At 52.0% G+C, this 11,104-nt stretch overlaps 1 protein-coding gene across 4 annotated transcripts in view; it reads right to left on the bottom strand.

The window, feature by feature from the left end:
- Positions 1–10,791, bottom strand: part of WASHC1 (WASH complex subunit 1) — a 19,086-nt gene extending 8,295 nt beyond the window's left edge. Inside the window, exons 1-2 of one of the 4 annotated variants that reach the window (XM_025401030.1) lie at positions 9,457–10,791; positions 5,006–5,159 (exon numbers count right to left, since the gene is read on the bottom strand). In XM_025401030.1, coding sequence (XP_025256815.1) covers positions 5,006–5,154 — 149 coding nt within the window. In that variant the 5' untranslated portion in view covers positions 5,155–5,159; positions 9,457–10,791. Of the gene's footprint in view, positions 1–5,001; positions 5,170–9,456 lie in introns of those variants that run through there. The other 3 variants (XM_025401029.1, XM_025401031.1, XM_025401032.1) reach the window with 3 other exon arrangements.
- Between the last annotated feature and the right edge of the window lie 313 nt (positions 10,792–11,104).

The following is an 11,104-nucleotide window of genomic DNA, read 5'->3' as shown; positions in this document are numbered from 1 at the left end:
CCCCCCCCACCCCTGCTTTCCTTCTCCCCCTCCACCCCTGCTTTCCTTCTCCCCCCTCCACCCGTGACTGCTCAATAACTTGAGTGCATCTCGTTTGTCAAGCACAGTGCTGGGGCCGCGGGAGTCAAAGACGAACCAGACGACACACATCCACATTCAAAGGGACTCAGGGCTCCTGGGGAAGTGAGAAATGAATATCAACAACCACCACATCCCACAGGCCTGGGTTTCATATCTGTTTAGCAGCAGTATGACCCTGGGGAAGTCACTAACTGGTCTTTGCCTCAGCTTCTTCCACTGAAAAACAGGAATGGTCCCTTCTACATCACGGGATTACTGTGAAAGTAGGAAGGAGCTGATCATGGCCCATCACCATCAGCACACCAGTCCCCCTAGAGGCTGCTGGGGAGGAAGAAGCAGGGAGCACCCACTCCTGACCCAGATTCACTGCTTCTCCTCCCTTGCCTCTGTCACGACCCCAGGGAAATGGACCCTGAACCTGGGCTCCTGCCTTCGCCTTTATCTTCTCCACTCTGGGATAATTAAGAATGACTTGGTAATTATGCAGCGATCTAGTGCAGTGTGTAACATTGGGGGCCACCAGGTGCCAATCAGTAGAGAGGATGGGGGAGAAGGAAGGATGGAGGAAATGAGGACAAGGGGAAAGGGGAAAGGAGGAAGAGGAGAAGAAAGGAAGAGGCGGGGAAAAGGAAAAAGAAAGAGATGGAGGAAAGGACCAAGAGCTTTGCAGAGAAAATCACCCTTCCCAGGGGGAAGGTGCTGGGCAGTGGCACTGCCTCTTGGGGGAAGAGGTTGGGCAGGGGCTGATGGGCAATGGCAGATGACAGCATTCAAACTTCCACACATAGTCTGTTCCTTCCTCTTCCCCGTGCCATCCCAACTCCCTCCTGCCTTGTCTTCTATATCATGGGAAGCAGGTGATATATCTGGACCGCTATTTTGGGGGCCTGGCTTCTCCCAGGTGAAGAGGGGACAGATGGAGGGGCAGAAAGAGGGGGCAGGGAGGGTCTGGAGGACACAGCTGAAGAGCCCCTGGGAGGTGCTTGTCATCCCCTCCAGTCTCTGCACACTCCTGGCTGCAGGAGAGCAGGAGGAGAGAGCACAGCCTGGAATGCTAATTTGCCAGGAGCTCACCTGCCTGCGCCACTGGGCACTGACACCAGTGAGTCCAGAGGCCGGGCTGTGCTGGGGCCTGAGATGGGGTGGTGGGGAGAGAGTCTATCCTCCGTCCCTGTCTCTTCTGTGCAGGAGGTTTCTAAGCAGGAGGAGCATGTTTAAGGGGAGAGATTCAAAGCTGGTCACATCCCCACCAAAAAAAGTCCATGAAAAATGAAAAGCTCACATGCTTGTCCAGTGCCACAGGAGGGGCAAGTGGAGGAGGACGTGTCAGTGCTCCCCACTCCATCGCCAGTCATCACTGACTCTCCCTTTCCTTCCTCCTCGTTCCCCATCTGTCACCATTTCCTGTCGTCGTGTCTTCTGAATGTCTCACCCTGCCCTCCCTGTTTGCAAGTCCCCTGTCTGCAGCCTTATCCCTGTCACATCCTGACTACGACAACAGCTTCTGGGTGTCCCTGGCATCCACTCTCTCTCTCTTCTTGTCCCTTCCATGGCGGATGCCTGATGAACCTTCCCCAAACTCTTCTGTCCCATCCCTGCCCTGCTCAAAATCCAATCACAGCTCCCTAACACTCCTGAATCAAACCTGAAGTCCTGTCCTGAGCACTCTGTGGGCCCTAACTCACTCATCCCAACTCTTCACTCACTGCCTTGCCCCACACCCTGCCAGGGAGCCTCCCATGGCACCGTGGGGACACAAAGGAACCAAGGCAAAGCTCCCTCAGCACCATTCAAAGAGGCCTGGCCCACAGGCTCATGGGAAGTCAGCCTCTCACGCCCTGAGAGCTGAGTGCAAGGCAGCTGCAGCGCTGTCTGTGCTTCCCATGCAGAAGCACCCCCCTCCCAGCACTGTGCAGGCCGGCCTTCCCCACAGACCACCATATACCACATTCCAAGTCACACTGAGGCTTCTCGCCAAGCCTGCGGCCCCTATTTCTAGACCCCACCAGGGCAACCTGCACACCCACCTCCCTACCCCCTGCCCCGTCCTCCAGGAGCCTGCCCTATGTGGAGTAGGCACGTGGTTTTCCTCTCCAGCAACTAGTTCTTTTTACTCAAGCAATGGCCCCATGGAATCCATCTCTCTCACAGGCTTAGTCCCAGAGCTTCAGGTGGGGCTGCCCACAGAGCTCCTCAGTCTGAGCCAAGTGGCGTGTCATAGTCCCCTGGCCCCAACAACGGATGCTGGGACAGACACGAGGACCAAGCCAGGAGGGATGGGTGAGTGTGCCTTCTGGAGGGAGTGGGGACATGGGAGAGCATTCTTTCCTGCTGGACTGACCCTGTGTCCTGTCACCTTTCCACCACGAGCGCACAGCCTGTCTGGGAATGCAGCCAGACCCAAAGCAGCAAACTGACATGGAAGGAAAGCAAAACCCTGCCCTGATAACATCATTTTAGCCTTTACTCCAAAGGCTGCTCTACTGATTGGTTACTTTTTGCTTAGCTTGGTTTGGGGAGTTCTGACAGGTGTGCCACCGATTCTTACTGATTTCTCTCCACTCTAGACTCTGAGAAGCCCACGCGGTTCATGCTAGCAATTAACAATCAATCTCGCCCTATGTGTTCCCACTCCAGCCTCTAGGACACAGTGTCAGCCACATAATTGGTGTCTCCTAAGGTCCAGCATGAGGTGGAGCACATGGTGGAGAGACAGATGCAGTGACCTGGAAGCCAGAAGTGAGGGAGCCAGGACTCAGAGCCAAGGCTCCTGAGAGGCATCTGCCCCTCCCTGGGCTGTGCCAGCAGCTTGGAGAACCCGCACTCAACGAACGCAGCACTCCACTACCCAGGAAATGCCCTCCTGCCCTCTCCTCATCCCACCCCCGGGCAGGGGACATACAACTGTCTAGACGGTGCCAAACACCAGGACGAGAAAGGAAAGACGCAAAAATCCAGGGCTGCCCTCAGAGAAGGGCAACCATGCAGTCCCCGTCTTGGCGAGGAAACACAGTTTCCGAGGGATGGTTTTGGCCTCCATTCTAGTGCTGGACATGGGGTGGCCATGATCCGGAGCTGATGGCTCTTAAAGACCTGCATCCTCTTCCCTAGGCATCCCTTGGGCACATTTAGTACAACAATAAGCACAAAAGGTGCATCCGGCACTTTCTGTTACTACTGGTGGCAGGTTCATGAATGGTGACCAAAGGCAGTGTACGGGTCAAGATTATCAACAGGCAAGAGCCAGCATTTCCAGGTACCAGGCACTGTTCCATTCCTTTGCATGTTTTCATTAATTTAATCTTTACAATAATTCTACCAGGAAGCTACCATTATTACCACAACTTCACAAAGGAGAACACTGAGGCTTAGAGGGGTTGAGTTGCCCAATGTTACAGGGGAAGCAAACAGGGCAGCCGGATCTGAGCCAAGGCATCAGCTCCAAGGTAATCCCTCAGCCACTTCAGTGCATGGCCCCTGGTTACAGGGACATTCTTGACAAGCTTGGGGCAAGCTGGTGAGTCAGTGCGGGGGGACTTTCAGGAAGAGGTGGGTTCCCAGCTGGTGACAGAAGAGGAGGCTGCAAAGTGAAGGAGCAGGGGCTCCAGGTCTGGCGACAACCAGGGAAGGGGCAAAGCAGGGGTGACGTGGACCACGAGAGGGACCTGAGTCAGGCAGTCACATACTTCCCACTGGGGTCTACCATGTGAGGCACGGTGTGGGATCCTGGGAAGGAGACCAAGCCTCATTTCAGGCTGCTTATGGCCAAAGAAAGGACCTGTGTATAAAACAACCCCTGGGACCTTTGCCAAGAAAGAGCAAACACCATTCACTCACTCATGTTAGATAAACACTGAGTGAAGTCACTGGAGCCCAACGACTGTGCCAGGTCAGCGCTGCCAATACAAGAAGCCGCACCGCTCCAGCTCGGCTCCCTCAATGGCCACTCCATGCTCCAGCCATGCTGGCTTCCTTTTAGGTCCTTCACCTCAAAGCTGTAGTTCATGTGCTTCTTTCTGGCATGTTCTTCCTGACCTGCCCACTCAACCCTCAGACTTTACCATAAATGTCATTTCCTCACATCCGCCTTCCCTGACCCAAGACCAAGCCAGGCCTCCCATGATGAGCCTTGCAGCACCCCATCTCCCCCTAACAGACGCGGTAATAACCCACAGAACCCAAGCCAGGCCTCCCATGATGAACCTCGCAGCACCCCATCTCCACCTAACAGATGTGGTAATAACCCACAGAACCCGGGGTCATCATCTACAGCTTTGAATCCTGGCTCTGTCACTTGGCCAGGTCTCTCAGCCTTTCTGTGCTTCAGTTTCCTCATCTATAAAACGGAGATGACAGCAGTGCCTGCTCATAAAGTGTGAGTTAAATGCACTCAAATCAATGGTGGTGCATGGTTTATGCTATATGAATATTAGTGACTACAAAATATTATCAATAGACCTTGTCAAAATTACTATTAAAGAACTAATCATGCATTGGTTATTTAGGTCTTTCTCTCCTGCCAGAATGTGCGCTCCAGTTGGAGAGGTGTTGCCTTATCCATGGCTGGATATACAGAGATTCCCACAATGCCGTGCACACAAGCACTATTGGGTAAATATTTGCTGGCTGCAAGAAAAAGTGAAGGAATAGGCCCTCCAGTGGGAGGAAGAGCATAAGCTGGGAGGGCAGAGCCACCACAGGAAACCAGGAGGCTAAGTGGGGTGGAAGGGAGTGAGCTCTCAGACTCCCAGAAGCAAAACCTTCCAAGTTGGGCTCTCACTTAGGCCCCTCCCACATAGGGAAGCCAGATGGGTTCCCCAGGACCAGGATTCCCCAAGGGGGCTGCTCCCAGAGGGTGCGTTGCTGGGATTGCCCAGGATGGGAATGGCCCTCTGATCAGGTGGGGGTGGATGGCAGCACCCACCTGCTGAAGATGTCTCCAGAGACCTTCTGCAGGTACTGCAGGGCATCCGCCATCTGCTGGACGGCCTCCTCTCGCCGCAGGTCGGGCTGGATGAGGGGCACGGCATAGGTCTGACCTGCCAGGGAGTGCTGCGTCCTCACAGGAGTCATGGTGCCTGTGGACGGGAGCCGGAGCATCAGAGCCACCCACGTCCACCCGCGCTCACCCACCACAGGGCGGGGTGCTGTTGAGACAACACAGCCCTCATCCCAGTCATGCACATAGCTTCAGCCTGCACAGATAGGGGAGGAGAGGACACAGCATTTGGTGGGAGGCCAGGAGCACATAGATGGGATTCTGCTGATGCCTGTTGAGTGAATGAGGGAGGGAAAGGGCAGGATCGGGGACTAGGGAATTTGTAGGGTCAATGGAGGAGTTCAGAGAAGGTGCAACATTTCTGACCCCCCACAAGGTGCTTGGTGCCTGCCAGGCACCCTTTCCATACATTGCCTCGGTTCAGCTCCCCACCTTGGATAAATAAGAAAGAAACCTTGGTTGCAGAGGAAAAAAGAGGCTAGAAACAGAGGAGTAGAAATGGGGTAGTGGGGGAGATTGCCTGAACAACTGTCAAATGGTACCCAGTTCTGGAAAAGCATAAAAAATGTGCACACACGGGTTCTTCCCACTTTAACCCCTGAGGAATTTGAGGGCTGCTCCTGAAACAGACTGGGCAGTGGCTAGTGCCTCTCTAGGTATAAGAGTGTCCAGCCCTCCTCACCCAGGCTAGAGCTTAGCTTTTAAAAGAGGAAAGAGGTGCATGTGGGGGTGGAGGACAGGAAGGAAAAACACTTCTGGAATTGCAAAGTGAGGGCAGAGTCTATTTATATTGGGTTTAATTAACTCCTCTCCCTGGTGCCACTAAAGCAGCAATCACACTGCAGACGGTACTGATTTGATTGGCAAGAGATGTGCCAGGCAGCATATTAAGGGACCAGGCCCCTATAAATAGGACTAATCACAGCCCCTCGCTGGAAAATGGTAAGGAAGACATTAATCAGGCCTGGCACTGTGCCCTAGACCTGCTCTCCTAGGCACTACAGTGGGGCCCTTGGTTGCGATACAAGTAGGTAGGGATGGATGAGTGTGGCATGAAGGGCCTAGGAGGTTTCATTTGGGTTTAAAATGCTGTGACCTTGAGTAAGCTGCAGTCTCTGAATCTGATCCTTTCCATTTGCCATTCTCCAGACTGAGAACTAGCACGGCTGAGACGTGGTTATTCCCAATAATTTGTATATTTCACACAATGTACCACACCAGCATCTTCACCCAGCTGGAGCCTACTCCTTTGCTCCCCCTGCTGGCTTCCCCAGCCCTTCCTCCTGCCCTCCTCAGGCCAGTACTTTTCATGATCTGAGATGACCATCCTGCTCTTCAGCTTTTCTCCAGCAGTGAGTTCCTCCTTTGCATACAGGCTTTCCAGATCTGTACTTGCCTTGAAAACTCATCAGGGCCCAGGAGTTACTCCTCACCTCCCACTTATTTTTCCTCCAATCAAATAACTAAAGCATGGTCAGCTGATACCCAGCCAACTGAAAAGCCTAACCCTCTGAGACCACAACACCTCTATGAAGAATGTTCCTCCCTTCCCTTCTTTGTATTTATACTGATGCAAGTTTGCTGGCCGTCCTAACTTATTTCTGTGCCTCTGTTCTCCCACAGGTAAGATCAGAAAGGGAATAAAGATGCAAGATATTTCCTGTACACATCTTCAGATGAATTCCTTGTTAGTGTATGCGTGTTTGCTCACACACATGCATGAGAGAAGAGTACATACACAATCTCCTCAAAAGGAAAGCAGCAAGCCCATTCAAGAATAGGACCGAATACACCTGATGAGTGGTTTACCTTCTGTTTGCAAACATCTACTGATCATCTATTCGGTGCAGGCCATGATCACAACAAAGATAAATAACACACTACACTAGCCAGGGAGATAGTCTCAAAAACAACTAAACTCAAATTAAATTCACTCTACTTCAGCCATGAGTACAAAGCTAAGGAGTGACAAATCCCTTTTGGAGTCAGGGGAGTCAGGAAAACGCTCTTGGCAGAACGTGTGCCTCTCAGTCAGGCGCGGTGGCTCACGCCTGTAACCCCAGCACTTTGGGAGGCTAAGGCAGGCAGATCACCTGAGGTTGGGAGTTCCAGACCAGTCTGAGCAACACGGTGAAACTCCGTCTCTACTAAAAATACAAAAGTAGCCGGGCGTGGTGGTGCATGCCTGTAATCCCAGCTACTCGGGAGGCTGAGGAAGGAGAATCACTTGAACTGGGGAGGTGGAGGTTGCAGTGAGCCGAGATCGCACCACTGCACTCCAGCCTAGGCAACGAGAGTGAACCAGGTCCAGGAAGAAGGTGCAAAGATAGCATTCCAGGTAAAAGAAACAGCTCGAACAAAAAGTGTGTAGGAGAACAGCAAGTGGTCTTGAGTGCTGAGGGTACAATCATCCTCGGGGAAGTACTAGAAGAAAGAATGATAAACAGAGGCCACTTTGTTAAAGACACTCAAAATTACAGCTAGGAGTTTGAACTTGTGGCAGGAATGAAATGCTTAGACCTGTGCTGTCCAACATGGTAGCCACCAGGCACGTGCAGCCACTGAGCACTTGAAATGTGGCTAGTCCAAATTGAGATGTGCCGTAAGTGTAACACATGCACCAAATGTCAAAGACTAGAAAAAAAGAATGTAAAATCTCTTATTATTTTACATTGATTACATGCTAAAATAACCATATTTGGGATATACTGGATTTAAAAAAAAATTACTCATTTCATCTGTTTCCTTTTACTTTTAGAAATCACATATGTGACTTAAATATTTTTCTTTTTCTGTCCTCTCACTCGTGTCCTGTGATTCCAAAGAAATGAGTCTCTGCTCTTTTTGGGCAGGAGATATCCTAGAATGGACTCTGACCTAAGCATCAAAATTCATGATCATAACGTTATCATTTTATGGCCCCTTCTTCCCGTATCTGGTAGCTTTTAAATGATGATCATGTAGATAACTTTTATTGTCCCTCATTCAGCAGACGGCATTTTCTTACGCGGCAATATGACTGCTAATAATACCTACATATGTTAGAACCACTCTGACTCCTCAAGAATCTCATTTAACTCTTAATATCAGTGAATTTATCATCATCCCCAATTTTAGATAAGGAAATGGGGTTAAAAAGACCAAATAACACTTTTTTCAACACCAAAACACTAGCTTGAGATAAAGCCCAGACTTGGATCTGTTGTCTGAATTTCAAGCTTTTTGTTATTTATTTTTTGTTCTTATGCATTAATAATGCGAATCTTAGTTCGAAAACTTTGTTAGTACTACCAACTGTAAGTCACCTTACCTTGATACTTTGTCTTTATAAACCTAAATTAGATCTGGTTTTGATAAGAGGGAAGAACAAGGGAATCTAACACTAACCAGCCCCTAGTGTGTGGTCAATACTTTCCTTACTTTAGTATACATCACCCCAGCTGTTTGTCTTCACCACACACTTGATTTTGTTGGGGCAAAAAGAAAAATTTTATCAAAAGTCGTCTTCTATCAGGGAGTTTAATAATGAGAAACCCTAGCTCCTCAGTTCCACAGTAGGTAATTGCAATTCATTCTAGGTCTGCGATATTTCCTGCCTATCCATCTTGTTAACAACTCTTCAGTGCATTCCATGAATGCGTACTCTATAGTAACGGTGTTTTTCTTGCATCTATGCCATGTTCATCAAGTTTTTTTCAAATTCTTTTTAAGCGACAAAACTTGTACATGTGTATCGCACAGTATTTCTAGTGGACAGCACTGCTTTACAGAATGTAGTGTAAACTGCGCGCTCCCAGGAAAACGCAGACACCGCACGCCTCTCTGGGACCACGGTTTATAATTTCGGAGTGCTCGGAGCCCTTCCTGCAGACCGTTCTCCCACAGCCCGCTCCAGGGTCTCTCCCCGAGTTACAGGCCTCGCTGTAGGCCCCGGGAACCCAACGCGGTGTCAGAGAAGTGGGGTCCCCTAGGAAGGCCCAGGCGCTCCGGGAGGGCGGCAGCTGCGGAAGAGCCGCGCGAGGCTTCCCAGAATCCGGCCTGGGCGGGAAGGCGCAGGAGTGGGGAGACGGAACCGCGACCCCGCAGAGCCCGGGTCCCTGCGCCCCACAGGCCTCGGCTTCCCTGCTAGGGCCGGGCAAGGCCGGGTGCAGGGCGCGGCTCCAGGGAGGAGGCTCCCGGGCGGTCGGGGCCCAGCGGCGGCGTCAGCAGTGGAGCCGAGCACCGTGCCGCGGCCGCGGGACACAAGCTTGGCGCAGGCTTCTCGGCCAGGAAGGGTCCTGGGCCTCCCCCCGCCTCCCTCCAGCCCCTCCCGGTCCCCGACTTCGCCCCGCCATGCCCCACGACCCCACTTCCCGCCGCCCCCGACGCCTCCTCACCTACGCGCCACCCTCCCGGAAGCTCCCGCCGCCGCTTCCGCTTCGCCGGAGCCGCTGGGTCCTAGCCCCGCCGGCCGCAGCCCGCCCGCGCCCCCGGGTCCTAACGCCGCCGCTCGCCCTGCGCTGCGCCCTCCCCTCTCCCCGAGCGCGGCTCCCGGACCCCGTCGACCCGGAGCGCTGGCCTAGCGGGCCGAGTCGTGGGCCTGGGCACGGAGCTCACGCGCACTCCGAGCTCCCGACGTGCACATGGCTCCCATCTGTTGTCTTACGAGCGCCAGGCCGCCCTTGCCCGTGCTTTCTGCTCTGCAGACCCTCTTCCTAGGCCTCCGTCCTTTGTCCCCTCGCTGCCTTCCCTTCAAGCTCAGGGTCAAGCTGTCCGCCAGCCTCGGCTCCTCCGGGCATCCCTCGGCCGGGGTGCGCCCCGGGGCAGGACCCCCAGCCCAGGCCCAGGGCCCGCCCCTGCCCTCCAGCCTGCACCTTGACCTTCTTTCCTGCGTCTCTCAGCATACCTCACCTTGTCTTTACCTCTGTGGGCAGCTCCCTTGTGATCTGCTTAGTTCCCACCCCCCTTTAAGAATTAAATAGAGAAGCCAGACGCAGAAGTACAGATATCGTATGAGTCCACTTTTGTGAGGTGCCTAGAATAGTCAAAATTCATAGAGACAGAGCAGTGGTCGCCAAGAATGGGGAAGCAAGGCGGAGCCGGGCAGCTTGTGTTCAATGGGTCGAGTTTCAGGCTGGGGTGATGGAAGAGTGGTGGAAATGAATGGTGGTGATGGCGGCACAACAGTGTGAATCTACTTAATCCCACCGAACTGCATGCTTAAAAATGGTTTAGACGGTGAATTTTAGGTTATGTATGTTTTACCAGTTTTTAAAAAGCTAGTGAAAAGAAGAGAAGAGGCTTTTTTAAAACAGTTAAGTATGTAAAAAGAGCATCAGTCCAAAGTCCAGCAGTCGGCCCTCCTGGAATCCGTTGGCTTGACTCTGGCATTTTTGGCCCTTGCCTTTTAGGGTGGCCAGATTAAAACAGGATGCCCAGTTAGTTTGAATTTTAGATAAACAACGAAGAATTTCTTAGCATAAATATGTCCCAAGCTTAGTTTGGGACATACTTATGCTAAAAAGTATTATTGGTGGTTTATCTGAGATTCAAAATTAAGCATTTTATATTTTATTTGCTATGTCTGGCCACCCTCCTCTCTTCCTAATACTCTCTCCCTCTCCCAGTTTTGTCCGCCTTCCCTGCCCCCTCTTCTGGAGGAGTTGGATCGAGTTGTAACAGAACATGCCACTGTCTCACTGGCTGCAGCGTGTGGTCCCCTCACCAGAGGTAAGGAAGAGATGGATCTCCACTCCTGTTGTAGACAGAATGTTTATGTCTTTCCCCAAATTCTTATGTTGAAACCCTAACCCGTAATGTGACGGTATGTGGAGATGGGCCTTTGGTAGGTAATTACGGTTAGATGAGGTCGTGGGGTAGGGCCCTCATTATAGATCTGGTAAGAAAAGAGAGCATTGTCTCTGTCTCACTCTCTCCCTCTCGCTCTCTCTCCGATTTCTCTCTCTCTCTCTCTCTTTCTCTCCTCTGTCTTTTCCCACCAAGTGAGGATGCAAAGAGAAGGTGGCTGTCTGCAAACCAGGAAGA

Source organism: Theropithecus gelada, chromosome 11 (genome assembly GCF_003255815.1).
Source record: "Theropithecus gelada isolate Dixy chromosome 11, Tgel_1.0, whole genome shotgun sequence".
Taxonomy (NCBI): Eukaryota; Metazoa; Chordata; class Mammalia; order Primates; family Cercopithecidae; genus Theropithecus; species Theropithecus gelada.
Note: the sequence above shows the minus strand (reverse complement) of the source record. Positions and strands in the feature narration are given on the sequence as shown.